Source organism: Carcharodon carcharias, chromosome 1 (assembly GCF_017639515.1).
Source record: "Carcharodon carcharias isolate sCarCar2 chromosome 1, sCarCar2.pri, whole genome shotgun sequence".
Lineage (NCBI taxonomy): Eukaryota > Metazoa > Chordata > Chondrichthyes > Lamniformes > Lamnidae > Carcharodon > Carcharodon carcharias.
Window position 1 is genome coordinate 107,231,377 of NC_054467.1, and position 21,468 is coordinate 107,252,844.

General features: G+C 41.3%; 1 protein-coding gene across 3 annotated transcripts in view; it reads left to right on the plus strand.

The window, feature by feature from the left end:
• Positions 1-16,347: 16,347 nt before the first annotated feature.
• hnrnpd (heterogeneous nuclear ribonucleoprotein D) overlaps positions 16,348-21,468 on the plus strand; it is a 7,843-nt gene continuing 2,722 nt past the window's right edge. For all 3 annotated transcript variants that reach the window (XR_005943308.1, XM_041189676.1, XM_041189687.1), the window contains exons 1-5: positions 16,348-16,807; positions 19,751-19,919; positions 20,047-20,205; positions 20,715-20,846; positions 21,393-21,468. The exon at positions 21,393-21,468 is cut by the window's right edge and continues 42 nt beyond it. Coding sequence is in view for 2 of the 3 variants with exons in the window: in XM_041189676.1 (XP_041045610.1) it covers positions 16,599-16,807; positions 19,751-19,919; positions 20,047-20,205; positions 20,715-20,846; positions 21,393-21,468 (745 nt within the window). In the remaining variant the exon portion in view is untranslated. The remainder of the gene's footprint in view (positions 16,808-19,750; positions 19,920-20,046; positions 20,206-20,714; positions 20,847-21,392) is intronic.

Here is a 21,468-nt window from a genome sequence, read left to right on the forward strand (position 1 = left end):
AATCTGCTTCAATCACCCCTCTTCTTGTAAAAAAAACCCTCGACTCCCCTGTCCTTGCAAACTACTGTCTCATCTCCAACCTGCCTTTCCTCTCCAAACGTGTTGCCATCTCCCAAGTCCGTGCACATCTTATCCAAAACCCTGTGTTTGAATTCCTCCAATTAGGTTTCCACCCCTGCCACAGCACCTAAACAGCTCTTATCAAAGTCACAAATAACATCCTATGCGACAACAAAGATAAACTTTCTTTCCTCATCCTTCTCAAACTGCTGCGTTTGACATGGTTGACCACCACCCAGCTCCAAAGCCTCTCCGCCTCCATCCAGCTAAGTGGGACTACTCTCACTTGGCTCTATTCTTAGCTACCTAGTCATAGATAGGGCATCACTTGCAATGATTTCTCTTACTGCTCCTGCACCAGTACCTCTGGTGCCCCCCAAGAATCTATCCTTGGCCCCCTTCTATTTCTCATCTACATACTGCCCCTTGGTGACATCCGAAAGCACGGAGTCAGTTTTCGCAACCACCTCACTCAACCCCTCCACTGTTGCTAAATTATCAGACTGCTTATTCTGACATCCAGAACTGCTAAGCCAAAATTTTCTCCAATTAAATATTGGACAGACTGATTCCATTGCTTTCAGTTCCTGCTCCAAGCTGCATTTTCTAGCAACTGATTCCATCCCTCTCCCTGGCAACTGTCTGAGATTAAACCAGACTGTTTGCAACATTGGCTTCATATTTGACCCCAAGATGAGCTTCCAACTACATGCTTCATCATTACGGCCTGCCAATGTCCATCTATGTAACATCACCCGTAACTGCATATCTTCATGCCTTTAGTACCTCTAGATTTGACTATTCCAACACATTCCTGGCTGATGTTCCACATTCTAACCTCTGTAAACAAAAGGTCATCCAAAAGTTCTGCTGACCGTGTCTGAACTCACATCAGTTTCCTTTCACCTGTCACCCCTGTGCTCAGTGAACTACATTGACTCCCAGTCAAGCAACATCATGATTTAAAAATTCTCCTCGTTTTCAAATCCATCCATGACCTCACCACTCCCTATCACTAATCTCCTGTCATCCCAAAACTTTCCAAGAGATCCGCACTCATCTAATTCTGGTCTCTCCAGCATCCTGGATTTTAATCACTCCACCATTGATGGCCCTACCTTCATCTGCCTATGCCCCAAGTTCTGGAATTCCCTCCCTATACCTCTCTACCTCACTTTCCTCCTTTAAGACAATCCTTAAACCTCTGTTTTTGACCAAGCTTTTGATCAGCTGCTGCAAAATCTCCTTATGTGGCTCGGCATCATATTTTGTTTTGTAATCCTGAAGTACCGAGGGATGTTTTATGTAAAGGCACTATATAAATACAAAATCACTGTAGTAATACCCAATTAGACAGTGCATTGGCCCTAATGTTGAACAATTTGAATAAATAATTGCACAATATGTGCAATTTACAGCTTGACATTTGGGCATTGTTTTCTTACTCTAAATTTTTTTTATGTCAGCGCATAAGGCAATCTCTGACTAAAAAATCTTCAATAATATCTGGGTCTTGGTGTCTAAATTGAAAGAGCTGGTCCCAGGCTAGTGAAGCAATAACCTGATATTCACACCCTCCAGACCCATTCAATAACACCCTGAATGTGTCATGTTCAATCAGCAGCATGGACACACTAGAGGAGTTGGCACACTGGTATACAGTTGGATGAGAGTAGACATCAGATCCTCCGCATGGTTTCTGAACCCCATGAAGTTTTTTTTAAAATTCATTTACGGGATGTGGGCGCCACTGGCTAGGCCAGTATTTATTGCCCACCCCTAACTGCCCTTGAGAAGGTGGTGGTGAGCTGTCTTCTTGAACTTCTGCAGTCTATGTGGTGAAGGTACACCCACAGAGCTGTTAGGGTGGGAGTTCCTGGATTTTGAGCCAGCGACCCAGTGAAGGAACGGAGATATTGTTCCAAGTCAGGATGGCGAGTGACTTGGAGGGGAACTTTCAGGTGGTGGTGTTCCCATCCATCTGCTGCCCTTGTCCTTCTAGGTGGTAGTGGCCATGGGTTTGGAAGGTGCTGTCTAAGGAGCCTTGGTGGGTTTCATAGCTTCAGATCAAACAAGGTCAAAGGGATATCTCACAAAGCAATACTTAATTTCACCCCAAACAGACAAATCAATATTCCTCCATGTTAAACGTCACATGGATAAAACCCTGAAGATATAATTGCCTGACATGTATTCTGGGTAGAAGACTTCAATATTCACAAAAGTGACTCATTAGTATCACCAGTCACACAGCAAGCTGAGTTCTGAATGATGTAACCGCCATTCTGGGGATACTGGAGAAAGAGGTAGCTATTCCTTTAGCATGGGCTCCAATTAAACCAGGCTGGGATTACCTTCCTGGCAAATACAAATATATGAATTAGGAGCAGGAGTAAGAGTAGGCCACTCAGCCCCTCGAGCCTGCTCTGCGATTCAATAAGATCATGGCTGATCTGACCGAATCTCAACTCCACATTCCCACATATCCCACACACCCGATAACCTTTCATCCACTTCCTTATCAAAAATCTATCTGCCTCTGCCTTAAGAATATTCAGAGACTCTGCTTTTACCACATTTTGAGGAAGAAAGTTCCAAAGACTCGCTACCGTCAGAGAAAAAATTTCTCAGCTGTCTTAAATGGGCACCCCCTTATTTTTAAACAGGGGCCACTAGTTCTAAATTCTCCCATGTGAGAAATTGATATTTTTTAAAAAATATTTTTGGGGAATATTGTATTATTCTGTGGAAATGTCCGTATGTGTGTGTAATTTAATTAAGGTGGGCAGAGATGACAAGTTGTCTGGGGAGGCTGAAACATTAAAAGGATAGAGGTGTTAGGTTTGAGGCACAAGTAAACAGGTTTGATCTAACAATTGCATTTAGATAAGTTGAGAGTTTGTTCAAGGTCAGAGGTCACAAGAAACATGTTTGTATCTTGCAGAAGTTCCACAGTTAAATAGGAGGGGAGGTGGGGGGTATGATATTTTATTGACCAGAAAGCAAAGACAAAATAGAGACATGAAAGATTTTATATTTGGAAGGATTTGAGTTTCAAAAAAGGTGAGAGAACCATGGAACCTGAGATGAAAGGGGAAAATGCTTTTTTAGAGTTGCTGTTTGAGCTGTTGAGATAGCACCTGGAGCTAAGTTGTGAGCTGTTAGCTCTGGGCTGGGAGGTGATGCCCGTTTGACCCAGCCATCCAGTCAAGCCAGAAAAGCCTGGTCAAAAAGCAGTTTTATTCTGAAGTTTCGATACCACAGCAGAGTGGGAGAGAATTACAGGTCATGTGGTATGCTTCTATTAAAGTTACAGCAATTTGCCTTAGCTAATATTACTGGATTTCTTATAGTTAAACATCTATAAGGGAGTGTTGCCTGGAAGGTGTTTACTTGTGGGTCTGACCAAATGGAGAGTCTTTATGGGGCGGCGGCGGCGGGGGGGGGGGGGGGGGGGGGGGGGGCTTGTAAGACTAACCTTCATTATGAAACTCTAATCTTGTGTACTTAAGTTTTCTTTTATTCTTGTTAATAAAACTTTTACTTTTAATTTTTAAATTCCCATATAACTAGAGCAGTGGATAGGGTTTTCCTGACTCTTGTTATACATAATCTCTTCCTCATTAATACTGAATAAGGTCTATGTAAAGAATAATGGTTAAAAAGAAATTAAAGGCTCTTAATCTGAATGCATGAAGCATTCATAATACAAAATGCAAACTAGCAGCACAAAGAGAGATAAACGGTTTGAATCTAACTGTCATTATAGGTTACACGGTGACCAAGATTCGCATATAAATATACCAGGGTTCACAAAATGTTGAAAAGCCAGCAAGAATGGAAAAGGAGGAGTAGCCCTGATAATGAAGGATGACGTAAGGACAGTCATAAGAAAGGAACTTGACTCAGAAGATCATGCAGTAAAACTAGTACGAAGTGGAGATTATTTATAAGAGTCAGGAAATACCCTATCTACTGCCCTAGTTATATGATTTATGTGGAACGGATGTTTCCTCTCATAGGTGTTATAACCACAGCCGGTGTTAATTGCTGCACAAACCAAATCTAAGAGTGAAACTTGGCTTATGGGCCATACCTTTTTTTTTGTATTCTGAAAACGAGAAGAAGGTGTACTGATCTCAGCAGTAAGAGGTCCAGTAATGCTTTTGGGATTTTAAAAATTAAAAGTAAAAGTTTTATTAACAGGAATAAAAGAAAACTTAAGTACACAAGATTACAGTAGTTTAAAGGCCCCTTAATAGCATATACACCATTGCATTAAGCAAGAAATAATTGGAGCTTGTAACAAAGTTAATGTAATAATCAAGGGGAATTTGCATTATGACACAGACTGGACAAATCAAACTGGCAAAGGTATCCTGGAAAATAAGTTTGTAGAAAGTTTTCACAGCCACTTAACACATTGTGGAACAAACTAGAAATAAATCTACTTCAGACCTAGTATTGTGCAAAGCGGCAGAATTAATTAGTAATCTTATAGTAAAAGATCCTCTGATGAAAAGTGATTGTAATACAACTGAACTGCATATTAAGGTTGAGAGTGACATACTCCAGTCAAAAGCTAGAATCTTAAACAAAGTCAATTACATAGGTATGAGTGGAAACTTGGATAAGTTTGATTGGGTAAATAAAGTACAAGGTATGGCAGCAAATAAACAGTGGGAAACATTTCAAGAAATCATTCAAATTATTCAACAAAAATATGTTCCATTAAAAAAAATCTTGAAAAAAGATCCATCTGTGCCTTACTAAGGGAGCAAATGATAGTATTGTTTTTTTTTAAAAAGAGGCTTATAAGGTTGCAAAGAATAATAGTAAGCAGACGATTGGGGGTGTTTTAGAAAACAGCAAAGTGTGACCAGCAAATTGATTAAAAACATAGAATAAGCGTAAAATAGCCAGGAATATAAAACAGATTGCACGAGCTTTCGCGAATATTATTATGGCCAGATCATGAGGGTTGAATAGCTCCCCTCTTTGCCTTCTCCTGATTTGACTGCAACAGGGTTGGCGTGTGAAAAGGATATACTTGCCAATTCAGTGAGTACTTAACTGTTTATACACTGATCATAAAGAACAGGACAGGTTTTCTTGTGTTTAACAAAGAAGCGGTTAGATCATTTTAAGCATAATAAAGCTAAGTAATATAATAAAATATGCACAAACTTACACAAACACACACAGGGAAGGATAGGTTGGCCAAACTAGAGTCCATAAAAAAGTAAGAATATACAGTCTAGCTTGGTGACTTGGCTGACTTCAGGCTGAATTGTCTCCGATGCTTCCAGTTTAAAGATTTAGACTTAGATGACTGAGTTGGTTGTTCTTCAGGACACAATAATGCTGGGTTGGATTCTTATAAGAAATCTCTGTCTGCAGCTGAGCATCCCTGGTCAATCACAATCAGCTAACAGGGCTTGAAGCTTACAGGTGGGTTGCAGCAAAAAAGGAGGTAGGAGGGACTCCACTTAGGTTTCCTGCCTAAACTGCTTGCCCTCGTTTCTGCTGAGAAAACATGCTTAAAACATACAAAGGGTGAGATTGCCATGTGACCTTCCTGTCCAACTGCCAGGGAAATTAAAGAAAAAAGACACTGTCCATGAATTCCAAAAATGGCATGATTAGCTCATGTCTGGAAGCTAACCTAACCACGATCCCATTGTGCAAGCGAATAGTCTTACTGGCCCGTCTCCAACAGTTCAATATGTCAGGTGATGCCTTGCTAAGAGATAGGGGATGTGGGTCCTTCACACTCCCCTGAAGTCATTGTCTTTGATAGGTTTGTGCACACACTGACCCCCTCCAATGAACTGGAATTTAGGATGCATAGTAATGCAAACTGGGGTTAGTCATCTTGGGCTGCAAGTTGAAATCACTTGAGTCTCTGCCTTTTTTATAAAGTCTGTTTTAAACGTTCAATTCAGATTTCCAGCCATGGATTAAAAATTCATTATTTGGCATAAAGCACATCTTCATGACAGTATATAAAGGAGAATGGCTAAAGTAAACAGTGGTCCCTTAAAGGCAGACAGGAAAAATTATCATTGGCAATGAGTAAATGGCAGAAATGTTGAACAAATATTGTGTCTCACAATAGAAGACACAAATTACATCTCAGAAATAAAGGGCAACCAAGGGCTAATACTGAGGAAGTTAAAATAATTAACATCAGTAGAGAAAAGAAATGACAAATCCCAAGGAATTGATGGAAAACATCCCAGGGGCCCCAACAGAGTTAGCTACAAAGATAGTGGATGCACTGGTTATGATTTTCCAAAATTCCCATGTCCCAGCAGGTTGAAAGTAAGCAAATATAACATTCTATTCAAAGAAGGAAGAGAGATAAAACAGGAAACTACAGGGCAGTTAGCATGACATAACTCATTCAGAAAATGCAGGAATCTATTAAGGAAACCTTAACAATATTGTTAGAAAATCATGGTATGGTCAGACGGAGCCAACATGGTTTTACGAAAGGGAAATCATACTTGACAAATTTATTAAGAGTTTTTTGAGGATGTAACTGATAGGGTAGATAAAGGGGAGCTAGAAAATGTAATATACTTGGGCTTCCAAAAGACATTTGATAAGGTGTCACACAAAAAGTTAATACGCAAGATAAAGACTCGTGGAGTTGGAATAATATATTAATACGGATGGAGGGTTGGTTAACAGAGAGGAAGCAGAGAATAGGGACCCAGCATCTCCTTCGCTCCTCCAACATTATCAAACGAAACCCACCAAAAGCAGCACACCAGGTACACACTAGAATGGGGCTCTAACTCATTGAAGGATGACAGAAGGCTACCTGCATACTAATGATCAAAAGTAGCATGCTATAGACAAAGCTAAACATTTCTGTAACAATTAGCCATGGAATTCCTGAAATGGACTTCCAGAACAGATTTGATAATGTCCCTTATAACAGTCTGATAAATAAAATTGAAGTTAATGGAACTGAAGGCAAATTATTGATCTGATTAGGAAATTGGTTGAGCAGCAAGAGGCAGAGTAGGAATAACGGGCAGGTACACTAACTGGCAAGATGTGACTAGAGGTGTGCCACAAATATCTGTATTGTGGCCTTCACTATGCACAATATTCATTAATAACTTAGATGATGGAATATAAAACTACATATTGACACAATGATAAACAGCATTGTAAGCAGTGCAGATGAAAACACAAAAATACTAGGGATATTGACAGATTAATTGAATTATAATCTGCAGCAAATGGATCTCAATGCACCCAAAGGTGAGGGCATCCAACCTGGAACTAAAAAAATGAAAAGCTAGAAATAGTGGGGATCCAGGTATGTAGATTGTTGAAATGTCATAAACAGTTACAGAAAATAATCAACAAGGCTAATGGAATGCTAACCAGTGGACTAGAATACAATGGGTTGGAAACTGTGTTATGCCTGTACAAAACTTAGTTACATCACATGTGGAATACTGTGAGCAGTTTTTAGCACTAAATGTTAGGAAGGGCATATTGGCCTTGGAGGGAATGCAACATAGATTTACAGAATGATACCTGGACTCCAAGGGTTAAATTACAAGGAAAAAATGCATAAACTTCTCTGGAATTTGATCGAAGTTTTCAAGGTACTAAGGGGAACAGATAGTTTCTCTCTATCTACCTATCACTGCTGGTTGGGGAGTCTCCAACTAGGGGACATAGTCTAAACATTAGAGCTAGACCTTTCAGGAGTGAAATTAGGAAACCCCTTATACATACAAGGGTGGAAGAAGTTTGGAACTCTTTTCAGCAAACAACAATTGATGATCAGTCATTAATTTTAAATTGGAGATTGATACACTTTTGTTAATCAAGCGTGCTATGTTTGCAACACCACCATGGGAGTACCATCACGAAGGCTACAGCAGTCAATGCACTGCCATGTTCTTACAACAGTTTTCAAAGGAAAAAAATTACTTGCATTTATATGGTGCCTTTCACAACCACCAGAGGTCTCAAATCACTTTACAGCCAGTTAAGCACTTGAAGTGCAGTCACTATTGTAATGAGGGAATTTAGCAACTAATTTAGCACAGCAATCTTCCACAAATAGCAATGTTATAATGATCGAATCATTTGTTTTTGTGATGTGATTGAGAGATAAATGCTGGTCAGGACAGCAGGGATAACACTTCTGCTCTTCTTTGAAACAGTACCATGGGATCCCATTAAAGGGTGTGGAAAGAGAGAGGCGAAAGGCCATTAAAGAGCGCAGAGAGAGAGATGAGAGGCCATTAAAGAACACGGAAAGAGAGAGGCAAGAGGCCATTAAAGAGCGTGGAAAGAGAGGGATGAGAGGCTACTAAAGAGCGCGGATAGAGAGAGACAAGAAGACAATAAAGAACGCGAGAGGGAAAAGAGTGCGTAGAGCAGCTGATTGGTGAGTAGGATTGGTGAGTGTTTCCAGGCTTTAAAGTAAAAGTAAAGTCTTTAGTTTGTGTTGAGGTCTCTAGTTTTATTTTCTCTTTTTCTCAAAAATAGCTTCTTGAGCATAGGATCGATACTAGTGTAAAAAACTAATTACAATAAAATGTAAAGAATAGGGGATTCTTCAAGCATAAACAGCAGGGATACTAGATAAATTAATTAATAAATTAAATAAAATATGATAGAGATGGCAGTACAGGTGATGTGTTGCTACTGCAGCATGTGCGAGCTGCTGGACACCAGGGTGATCCAGAGCGAACACACCTGTAGTAAGTGTTTGCAGCGCGAGGAGCTTTGAGTCTGAGCTGCAGACATTGCACCACATCAGGGATGGGAAAGTTACCTGGACACTTCGCTCCAGGAGATGGTCACACCTCTCAGACTAGGTAATTCAAATTTGGTCTGTGATCAGGGACAGGAGGGTGTGGTTGCAGGCGAGGCAGGTGTGGGGACTCAGGGGGTAGCGTTCAAGGAGCCTCAGCCCCTGCAACAAGGTTCTTGCAAGCTGTGTGGACTAGAGCGGGGACTGAGGGGAGGATGAGAGAACTGATCACAGCATTGTGGTACAAGGAGCCATTCAAATGAGGGGAGGAAACAGGAATGTAGTAGTGGTAGGGACAGTATAATTAGGGGGATAGATGCTGTTCTCTGCAGTCGTGAGCGTGAGTCCCGAAGGCTGTGTTGCCTGCTCAGTGTCAGGGTTAAGGACATCTCCTCAGGGCTGGAGAGGAACTTGGAGTGGAAGAGGATGGATCCAGTTGTTGTCATCCACATTGGTACCAATGACATTGATAGGACTAGAAAAGAGGTTCTGCTGAAATAATTTGAACATTTAGGAGCTAAATTAAGAAGCAGAACCTCCAAGGTAATAATCTCGGGATTGCTACTGAACCACGGGCAAAGTGACATAGCGTAAATAATGCCAAAGAGTTAAATATGTAGCTCAAAGATTGGCGTGGGAGGAATGGGTTTCAGTTCATGGGGCATTGGCACCAGTACTGGAGTAGAAGGGAGCTGCTCTGGTGGGGCGGGCTTCACTTGGAATCGTGCTCGGACCAGTGTCCTGGTGAATTGAGTAACTAGGGTTTTAAACTAAATAGAAGTGGGGTGGAGGGGGGTTCTGGACAGGGGATATGTAGACTTACAAAGCAAAAGGATATGGCAGCATTGCAGGGCAGCTATTTAGGTGATGATACCTAGAGAACGACAGGAAGGGACAGAGTGTACAAACATACAAACATAAAAAAATAGCAGCAAATAGGGTCAAAAAGAGAAAAAGGTAAAAAGGCAAAATTAATGGCTTTTTATTTAAATGCACATAGTATTCTGAACAAAATAAATGAATTAGCGGCAAAAATAGAGGTTAGTAGGTATGATCTTATAGCCATTACCGCAACATGGTTACAAGGAGATCAAAGCTGGGAACTAAATATTCAGGGGTATATGACTTTTCGAAAGAACAGGCAGGAAGGAAAGGATGGCGGGGTAGCTTTGTTAGTACGAGATGGAATAAGTACGATAATAATATAAGGGGAAGAAGACACTAGTAGGAGTAGCCTGTAGGCCCCCTAACAGTAGCTATTGTGTAGGACAGAGAATAAATCAGGAGATAATGGGGGCATGTAAAAAAGGCAGTGCATTAATCATGGGTGACTTTTATCTTCATGTAGATTGGGAAAATCAAACTGGCCGAGGTAGCCACAAGCAAGAATTCATAAGACTGTATTCAGGACAGTTTCCTAGAACAATAGGCTATGGATCAAACCAGGAATCTGGCTATTTTGGATCTGGTAATGTATAGTGAGGCATGTTTAATAAGTGATCTCAGAGTAAAAGATCCCCTAGGAAACAGTGACCATAATATGGTTGAATTTAGCATTCAGTTTGAGAATGAGAAACTTGTGTTGGAAACAATTGTGCTAAACTTAAATAAGTGTAATTACAAAGGAATGAGGGCAGAGTTAGCTAGAGTAGACTGGGAAAGGAGTTTAGAAGAAAAGACAGTTGGTGAACAATGGCAGACGTTTAAGAGAATAGTTCATGACTCACAACAAAGATATATGCCAGTGAGGAAGAAGGATTCTAAGAAGGAGATAAATCAACCATGGTTAACCAAGGAAGTTAAGGATAGTATCAAATTGAAAGTTAAAAAACATACAATGTGGCAAAGATTAGTATAAAGCCAGAGGATTGGGCAAGTTTTAAAAGCCAACAAAATATGACCAACAAAATAGTAACGAGGGAGAAAATAAACTTGGAGGGTAAACTAGCAAATAATATAAAAATGGACAGCAAGTGCTTCTTTAAATATATAAATAGGAAGAGAGAGGCCAAAATGAACAGAGATCCCTTATAGAATGAGGTTGGAGAAATAATAATGGAACCAGGAAATGGCAGAGGAGTTGAATAAATACTTTGCATCAGTCCTCACAGTAGAAGACACTAATAGCATTCCAAAAATACTAAATATTCAAGGGACAAAAGGGGAGGAAATAAATACAATAAATATCACTAGAGAAAAAGTATTAGGGAAACTAATGGGGCTAAAGGCCGATAAGTTCCCTGGACCTGATGGGTTGCATCCTGGGATATTAAAGGAAGTAGTTACACATAGTGGATGCACTGGTAGTAATCTCCCAAGTATGCTTAGATTCTGGAAAAGTCCTAGAAGATCAGAAAACTGCAAATGTGACATCCTTATTCAAAAAAGGACAGAGACAACAAACAGGTAAAAATAGGCCAGTTAGCTTAACATCTGCCATTGGGAAAATGTTGGAGTCCATTATAAAGGATGTAATAGCAGAGCATTTAGAAGTACATAATATAATCAAGCAGAGTCAGCATGCCTGACAAATTTATTAGAATTTTTTGAGGAGGTAACAAGCAGGATAAAGGGGAACCAGCAGATGTAATACATTTGGATTTCCAAAAGACGTTCGATAAGGTACCGCACATAAGGCTACTTAAAAAAATAAGAGCCCATGGTGTCGGGAGTAGTACATTAGCATGGATCGAGGGTTGGCTAACTAATAGAAGACAGAGTTGGGATAAGGGGGACATTTTCAGGATGGCAACCTGTAATTAGTGGAGTGCCACAGGGATCAGTGCTGAGGCCTCAATTATTTACAATATATATTAATGACTCAGATGAGGGAAGTGAATGTACTAATGCCAAGTTTGCAAATCACACAAAAATAGGTGGAAAGGCAAGAGGTGAGAATGAGACAAAGAGTCTATGAGGGATTAGACAGGTTCATAGAATCACAGAATTTTAATGGCACAGAAGGAGGCCATTCAGCCCATCATGTCTGCACCGGCTCGCCAAATGAGCATTATGACCTAGTGCCACTGACCTGCCTTTTCCCCGTATCTTTGCACATTGCTTGAATAGAAACAATCATCTAATGCCCACTTGAATGCCTCGATTGAACCCACCTCCACTACAGTTCCAGGCAGGGCATTCCAGAATTGAACCTCTCATTGTGTGAACGAGTTTCTTCTCACCTCACATTTGCTTCTTTTACAAATCACGTTAAATCTGTACCTTCTTGTTTTTGATCTTTTTATGAGCGGGAACAGCTTCTCCCTATCTACTCTGTCCAGCCCCCTCATGATTTTGAAAATCTCTATCAAATCTCCTCTTAGCCTCCTTCTCTCCAAGGAGAACAGTCCCAACTTCTCCAATCTATCCTCATAGCTGAAGTTTCTCATTCCTGTAACCATTCTTGTAAAACCCTTCCTCACTCTCTCCAATGTGTTCACATCCTTCCTATAAAGTGGCGCCCAGAACTGTACACAATATTCCAGCTGAGGTCTAACGAGTGTCTTATGTAAATTCAGCTTAATCTGCCTGCTCGTGTACTCTATGCCCCTATTAATGAAGCCTAGGGTACTATATGCTTTAACTGCTTTCTCCACCTGTCCTGCTACCTTCAATGATTTAAGCACATTTACACTCAAATCTTTTCGCTCCTGCACCCCCTTCAAAGTTTCAGCCCTTCTTTTATATTGTATATCCAAGCTCTTTCTACCAAAATGTATCACCTGACATTCTCTGCACTGAACCTCATCTGTCACCTATCTGCCCACTCCACCAACTTGTCCATGTCCTCTTGAAGTTCTACACCATTCTCCTCGCAGTTCACAACACTCCCAAGCTTTGTATCATTCGCAAACTTTGAAATTGCCCCCTGCACACCAAGGTCTAGATCATTAATATATATCAAGAAAAGCAGGGGTCTCAATACTGACCCCTGGGGATCTCCACTTCAAACTTCCTCCAGCCCGAAAAGTATCCATTGACCATTACTCTGTTTCCTATTTTTCAGCCAATGTTGTATCCACGTTGCTACTATCCCTTTTATTCCATGAGCAATAACTTTTTCTCACAAGTTGGTTATGCGGCACTGTGACAAATGCCTTTTGAAAGTCCATGCACACCACATCATCAGCATTACCCTCATCGACCTTTTATGTTACCCCTTTAGATATCCATGCTGGCTCTTCCTTATCAACCCATATTTTTCCATGTGACTTCTAACTCTATCCCGAATAATTGTTTCTAGAACCATGCCCACTACTGAAGTTAAACTGACTGGTCTGTAATTGCTGGGCTTATCCTTACAACCTTTTTTGAACAAGGGCATAATGTTTGTGATTCTCCAGTCCTCTGGCACCACTCCTGAGTTTAGAGGAGACTGAAAGATTATGGCCAGTGCCCCTGCAATTTCTACTCTCACTTCCTTCAATGTCCTTGGATGCATTTCATCCGGTCCTAATGGCTCAACAACTTTAACTACCGACAGTCTTTCCAACACTTCCTCCTTGTCAATTTTGAACCCTTCTAGTGACAATGTTTCCTCATCTGTCACCATGGCCAGGGTAGCATCTATCTCCTTGGTAAAGACAGATGCAAAATATTCATTTAATACCTCAGCCATGGCCCCTTCGTCCATGCGTAAATTCCTTTTTAGGTCCCTAATCGGCCCTACTCCTTTTACCACCCTTTTACTGTTTATATGTCTATAGCAGACTTTGGGATTCCCCTTTATGTTGGCTGCCATCTTATCTCATAAGCGCTCTTCGCCTTCCTAATATGCTTTTTCACTTCCCTTCTGAACCATCTGTATTCCTCTTGGTACTCAATTGTGTTTTCTGACGCCTGTCGTAAGCGTGCTTTTTTAAAAAAACTTAACTTCAATCCCCTTTTTCATCCAGGGATCTCTGGATTTGTTTGCCCTACCTTTCCCTTTTGATGGAATATACCTTGACTATGCCTGAACCAATTCTTTTTTGAAGGTAGCCCAATGTTCAGCTACAGTTTTTCCTGCCAATCTTTCATTCCAGTTTATCTGGCCCAGCTCTGTTCTTGCCTCACTGAAGTCGGCTCTTGTCCAATTAATTATTCTTACTCTGGATTGCCTATCATCCTTTTTGATCACCATCCTAACATGTACAATACAATGGTCACTGTATCCTAAATGTTCCCCCTCTGACATTTGATCTACTTGGCCCACCTAATTTCGAAGAAGCAGGTTCAACAGTGCATCTTTTCTTGTTGGATTGGACACATACTGATGTAGAAAATCCTCCTGAACACAATCTAGCAACTTTTGCCCCTCTCCACCCTTTACACTACCACTATCCCAGTCTACATTCAGGTAATTAAAGTCCCCCATTATAACTACTCTATAATGCTTGCATTTCTTTGTAATTTCCCTGCAGATTTGTTCTTCTATATCCTTCCCACTAGTTGGCGGTTTATAGACGACACTGAACAATATAACTGCATCCTTTTTGTTCCTTAGCTTTAGCCAAATCGATTCTGTCCTTGGGACACAGTCTTTCTCCAGCACTGCAATGCTTTCCTTAAGCAATACCGCCACCCCTCCTCCTTTCCTATCTCTTCTGAACATCTTGTACCCGGGAAGATTTAACACCAGTTCTGCCCTTCCTTGAGCAAGGACTCTTATTTCCACATGGCAACTTGCACCTGTAACTCCCCAATCTTATTTACTATACTCTGTGCAGTCACATCCATGCGGAGTAACCCTGATTCAGTTAAGTGAGTGGGCAAAATCTTGGCAGATGGAATATAATGTGGGAAAATATGAAGTTATGCACTTTGGCAGGAAGAATAGAGGAGCTGAATACTATTTAAATGGAAAAAGACTGCAGAAAGCTGCAGCACAGAAGGATTTGGGAGTCCTTAAGCATGAATCACAAAAAGCTAACATACAAGCTCAGCAGGTAATAGAGAAGGCAAATGGAGCGTTGGCCTTTATTTCTAAGGAATGGAGTACAAAAATAGGGAAGTCTTGCTAAAACCATACAAGGCACTAGTTAGACCACACCTAGAATACTGTGAACAGTTTTGGTCCCCTTATCTAAGGAAAGATATTCTGGCATGGAGGCAGTCCAAAAAAGGTCCACGAGTATGGAGGGGTTTTATGAGGAGAGGTTGACTAGGTTGGCCCTGAACTCGTTGGATTTAGAAGAATGAGACAACCTTTTTGAAACATATAAGATTCTTAGGGGGCTTGACAGAATAGATGCTGAAAGGTCCTTGTGGGAGATTCTAGGACCAGAGGGCATAATTTCAGAGTAAGGGGGGGTCACCTGTTTAAGACAGATGAGGAGGAATTTCTTCTGTCAGAGGCTAGTGAATCTGTGGAATTATTTACCACAGAGGGCTGTAGAGGCTGAGTTATTGAGTATATTCAAAGTTGAGGTAGACAGATTTTTAATCAGTAATGGAATCAAAGGTTATGGGGAAAAGGCAGCAAAGCGGAGTTGAGGATTGTCAGATCAGCCATGATCTCACTGAATGGCAGAGAAGGCTAGATGGGCCGAATAGACTACTTCTGTTCCTATGTCTTGTGCTCTTTTAAGTCCACCTTAGAGGGCAGTTTAATATCTCTTCCAAAAAGCACTTCCGACACTGTAACACTACAATTAAGTTTGAGCCTTGATTTTAATGCTCATGTCTTGGAGTGAGACTTGAACCCAAAACCTTCCTATGGGCAACTAATGTAGACTTACCCACATTATTGCATCCTGAGAACACTTAAACATATCTACTGCGTTTCTAGAACACTTGATGCTATTATAGCGCGAAGCTTGGACACTGCACATAACTAAACAATGATCCAGTTACTACTGAACAGGGTCAAATATCTTTCAACATTGTAACAATTGGCAACATCCATGGGCTGCAAAGTAACAATGGGCTGGCTCCATGGTATTAACCAAAATACAGGATGAATGCACTTACCAGCCAGAATGCGGTTGCATTCTAGGGTGGGAAGGGAGTAGTCAAGAGACCAATAAGAAAACAGAAATAAATGGCATTTCGTCGTAATCCGAAAAAACAATTCCAGTCCAAGCAGCTCCCAACTTCTTGTCTGGTTAAAGACATTTTGAGGGTTGTGGGAAATACACGAACGGGATTTCTCAATACTGCACTGCACCCAATGATAATGGTTATGACGCAATTGAGTCAGCACTCCACGCCAACCTGCCGCGCCGCACAGAGGAAGACTCCTCTCCTCCAGCGAATATCACAATGGTAACTCTATTCTTCCTACCGTTTGCTTCCGGTAGCGCGGTTACCTCTTGCCCACTGCGCCGCCTCAATGGACTCTCTATGGTTACATTCCAGTTCTTCCCTCCCCCACCACGGCGCCTGCGTCGTCCCTTCCTGAGCCGTGATTGGTTGCCGCCCGAGCTCACGTGATTGGCCCTGGGCCTTGGTCCCGGGCGTGGCGGCCATTTTGTGAGGACACCATTATTTAAAGAGAAGAGCGTGCGCGGCAGCTCTCCCTCTCTGGCCCTGCGTGTAAGGCGTGGACAGAGAAACTTCACTCGCCACTGGGGCTCCCGCGGGGTTTCGTTTTTTTTTATATATATAAGGCGACAAAACAGCCGCTTCATTTTTAGAAACGGCAAGGCGGTACGCGCGCGGGTGGGGCTCCTTTACTCCGTGAGTCGGGTGTCGGCTGTCTCTTCATTTTGATCAGGGCGGTGCAGCGGCTTCCCGGTCCCTTTTTTTGTGTGTCCGGAGCGATATGTCGGAGGCGGTGCAGTTCTCCGAGGTGGAGGCCGAGGCTGCCGGGCAAGGCCTACAGGAGATGGCGGCGGCCGCCGAGACGGGCGCGGCGGGTCTAACCGATCCGGCGATGGAGGTCAAGGCGAGCGAGGGAGGCGATGGGTCGGGCGCAGTCACCGAGAGCGAAGGGGCCAAGATCGACGCCAGTAAAACAGAGGAGGACGAAGGGTGAGAAGCCGGGGGCCTTTAAAATCCATTTCTTAAGTCGATATTGGGCCCGGGTTGGCAATGCTGGTTCCCCCGCGGTGTAATGCGCACCGTGGGTACGACCAGGGTCCTGAGTCCAGCATCCCGGGGGCGGAAGGCAGGATATCAAAGGGCTGCAGTGTCCTTGAGGCAGTTTCTGGGCTTAAATCTCGGTTTTTGTTTCCAGCCCACTCCCTCCCCCCTTAACCTTTCATGGCGGCGAGTAACCGTTGGGAGGGAAGAGGTTTTAAAATCGCAAATTTTTTTTTGCATTAGACACTTAAAGAATACACGAATCGACCGTATCCCCCTTTCAAAAACTTTGAAAATGAAAAAGGCGCTTTTGAGTGCCTTTTTTTTTGTCTCGATACTGAAACCTGGTGCCGCTGCCGGAAAGTGGTTTTCATTGTAAAGAGGTGCCGCATGTTAAGCAGAGTATGGAGGGCTGAAGAGCGAGGGGGAGGCTCATTAAACTAGTGGCGGGAGGATGGGGGAAGGGGAAAGAGGGAGGTGCAGATCCGCCGCTTTTATAGCCTGACTCTCCATTTATCCTTTTTTATTTAGAGATCCCAGGGGTCAGGGTGTTCACGCCTGTTCGGTAACCGGTACCGGGTAGATAAAAATTACTCCACTTATGATTGCGCGCAGATTTCCGGTTGCGATTCCTCTCCCATGTGCTCTCTCTTTCCCGCGATTAGGTATTTTAACGGGCTTGTAACAAGGTAGGAGTGGATCCAGCTTTTGTAAATTTTGTATCATTTCATTGCTCTCATGGGTTATATAAGTCGGTGGTGGGAGATGTTTTAATTTATTTTTGCAATTGTTAAAGGTGGGTGGCTGGCTTCTGATTTAGTGTGATTGTAATTTTTGGGGAATATAGCGCTTTGTAAACAAACTTGGTGATTCTGTGCTTTATCGTTTAACTTCAGTTACTGTGGTTTTATTTTGTAGTGCAGGCTAAATTGGACCATTTGATTCCTGTTAGCGATTAAAATAAATGGTTATACCATTGTCTTGTTCAGTGTTACTGTTTTCTGGCTTAATATTTTGCCATTGTGGCTTCATGGCCATTTAGGCAGCAGATCATCTAAGGAATTAAAATATTCAGGCTGCAGACATCTCTGAATTTGTAATATTTGTCTTGTAATGCCCAGGCATCTTACCTGTCACTAATGTTGCACAATTTTTAATTTGATAAACTGTTGACTTTGAACTAGTGGTCTGACTTTACTTGATGCATTCAATAATCATCTTTCATGCATGAATATGAATGATTTCCCTAAATATTCAAACAGATGCATTATTTGGATAGTTGTGACTCTTAAATCTGGTTTTGGAGCAAGAGACATAGCTTGCTTTTTGGGTGGTCCCTTATGTTATCCTTATTGATCTGATGCATGTCTATCAACAATAGCATTCTTTTGGTCTGCCTGGTGTTCCCATTATCCTGAAGCTCTGAGTTGGATTCTTCAGTGTCGCTTTCTTCCATTAGAATCTCTTTAGTGTTGTATTTGGGAGCACCCAATTCAGTGTCTACATGTTGAAGAAAAATTCCCATCCCTAAGCTTTCAAACCTACATCCAAGTCTCTAAGCTACTGGGAAAGTATGAGCCATATTGGTGCATACAGATCAGAAATGTCACTGGTCATATCCCTGGTGTTTGGCAAGTTATTTATTGCTCCGACAGGGTAGCAGTTAGCATGTTGCAATTGGTCCTCTGGTTGAGAGGAAAGTGAACATCAGTCAGTGTTTCAACTCCTGATCCATGGCTTCTCTTAAAGTGTTAAGTGAGTTGGATTGGAAATGGTTGTTGTCAAATAGGGTGTTGACATTGAGGTTTGCATATAGTGGTGATTTGGGCAAGGTGCACTTGCCTGTACTGTCTTGCCCAGCAGCACATCAGTTTTAGAAGGGTATGTCCGCTCATAACAGATTTCTCACCCCAGCATCTATATTAGGAATAGCTTGTGGTCAGAACAATTAGAATGGATTTTTGGCAGAAAATAGCGTGCCCTCTTGCTGTTGAATCACATTTGCAGTTTTCTGGTGTTGCTGCCAAGCATAAGACGACAATACCTGGATAACATTGTGTTGGAGATTGCAGGAATCCTTAGTAAAGTCATCCGTTGCAAACACTTAATGTATTAGTATTTTCATGGCATGTAGAATGCAACTTGTTTAACATCTGTTTAAAGCAGCACTGTTGCCCAAGACTGGCCCTTTAAGCTCTTGTTTGTTTTAATTTTGCTTAGCTTTGTTATCACTGGTGTCATCCAATTGACATTGCCTCCAGCACAAGCATACACCTGAGTTTGTAGCATCGCATTTGCCACTGATCCCAACATTTAATCCAAACAAAATTGTCTTCAAGCAAGAAAACCCTGCTTCATTTGAAAATTGCTCTACGTAGTCTCTTAATGTGCAGTACACATAGAATCCTCCAGTGTACTGTCCTAACTTCTGTTGAATGATTGAGAGGAAGTCTTTTTTTTTAAACTGGGTGATTCTTACTGTTTGCCAGGGATGATGTTTAAGTGCCATTTTCTTAGAATTGGTCTCAAAGCCCTGTGGCAAATAAATTGTCCAATATTGAGTGCCAGTATAATTGAATACTTCATTGAGAATTCTAAGACTCTTGGAGTTCGGTGTCATGGACATTGCCTTGACTTATTTTGATTGTTTTGGAGAAATGTACAGTAAATTTGCAAGGCCCTAATCTTTCTAACCCATTGCTTAAGTTTAATGTTGCTTGTGCATCTACTACATTGTTGATTTGAAAATAAAATTGCCTAATGTGTGTCCACTGAATAGCTTTCTGCATGCATTCTTGATGGAGGCGCACCAGGGAAACATGGTTACTGTATGAGGCAGCTTAAGTTTTGATTTGGCTACTGATGTGTATATATACTTCACTGTTTCTGCAGAAAAATGTTTGTGGGTGGCCTCAGCTGGGATACCACAAAGAAAGATCTGAAGGACTATTTCTCTAAATTTGGAGAGGTGGTAGATTGCACATTAAAGTTGGATCCCATTACAGGGCGTTCAAGAGGATTTGGATTCGTCCTGTTTAAAGAGGCTGACAGTGTGGATAAGGTATTTGATCATAAAACCATGGGCTTAAAAAAATGTGGGTTCAGAAGAAATGGCTTAATGAAATCAAGTTTTTGTATTTGTTTGCTTAGAGTGACGTTTTGTATATTTTTGTCCTGTTACCATGTAGGTTATGGAACAGAAGGAGCACAAATTGAATGGCAAGGTAATTGATCCTAAAAAAGCCAAGGCAATGAAAAAGGAACCCGTAAAGAAGATCTTTGTAGGAGGTCTTTCACCTGATACGGCTGAGGAGAAGATCAGGGAATACTTTGGAGCTTTTGGGGAAGTACGTACATCTCATGCTGGAGGTTTCATTGAGTGGCATATATGTGATCTCTTTTTTTAATGAACTTGTGGCTACTGGTTTAAGCTGTTTGCTTGTGAAGGGTGCAGAAATTGGACCCCTGTGAAATTAATAGATGCATTGGGTGGGGGTGCAAGGGAGGAAAGAAGAGACATCAGTGGGAAGATTAATATGCTAGATATTAATTTTGTATGAATTAGTGGAGGTGTATTTTCACTGCTAGGGTAAATTAAATGACATACACAAGTGCTTTTATTTGTTAGCACTTCAATTGTATGATAGGGGATGAAGGGATCACTTATTTAGCTGACTGTTTATTGTTGAAAGGCTTCTTCAGTGGCACCTTCCTGAACCTGGATTTCTGCAAATTGAGTGTAGAAGCAAGTGTATATTTCAGTTTTGCTGCTGTTTGCATGAGTTGTATGTCCATGGTGTAGCTACGTGTGTATCGGCACCTGATTCATGGAAAAATAATGTTTTTTTCACTTTAGGTGGAGTCAATAGAACTTCCCATGGACAACAAAACAAACAAGAGGCGTGGATTCTGTTTCATAACATTCAAGGAAGAGGAACCAGTTAAAAAGATTCTTGAAAAGAAGTTCCATAATGTTGGGCTCAGCAAAGTATGTTATACTAAAATTATTCCAGATGTTATGTTGGTAATATGTCTGTACAGCAAGTTCATTAGCTTATTTGGGATAAAGGCCAGTTTAATTGCTTGTTGCAGAGTTGGTACTGTATAACGGTGCATTTAAGCACTTATCTGAAGTACCCTAGCAAGTGGTTGTACAAGTCAAAATCCAGTGCTGGTTTTTCAGACATGGATTTCACTGAAACTTGCTTTTAGTTTATTTTGTGCACTAAAAACCTCATTGAACTAATTACAAAATAGAATGGATAAAATGATATATGTGAAGAACTTAAAATATGTTCAGTTTAGTTGACAAACTTGTAGATTCCTGTATTTATAATTTGTCTAACTTTTCAGTGACTTATTATTTTTGGATGCTGTCATTAGTCATTATTTGTGATATATATATATATATATAAAAAACAATTGGAAACATTGGTTCCTAGAGGCTAGTTCTAATTGTTGCTTGAGACTTATTTCAAATTTAGAGTTGTACATTATTGTGGGGGGGGAGCTAAACTCTTGTTTTATTTGACAGTGTGAGATCAAGGTGGCCATGTCGAAGGAGGTCTATCAGCAGCAGCAGCAGTGGGGAGTTGGTCGAGGTACTTTTG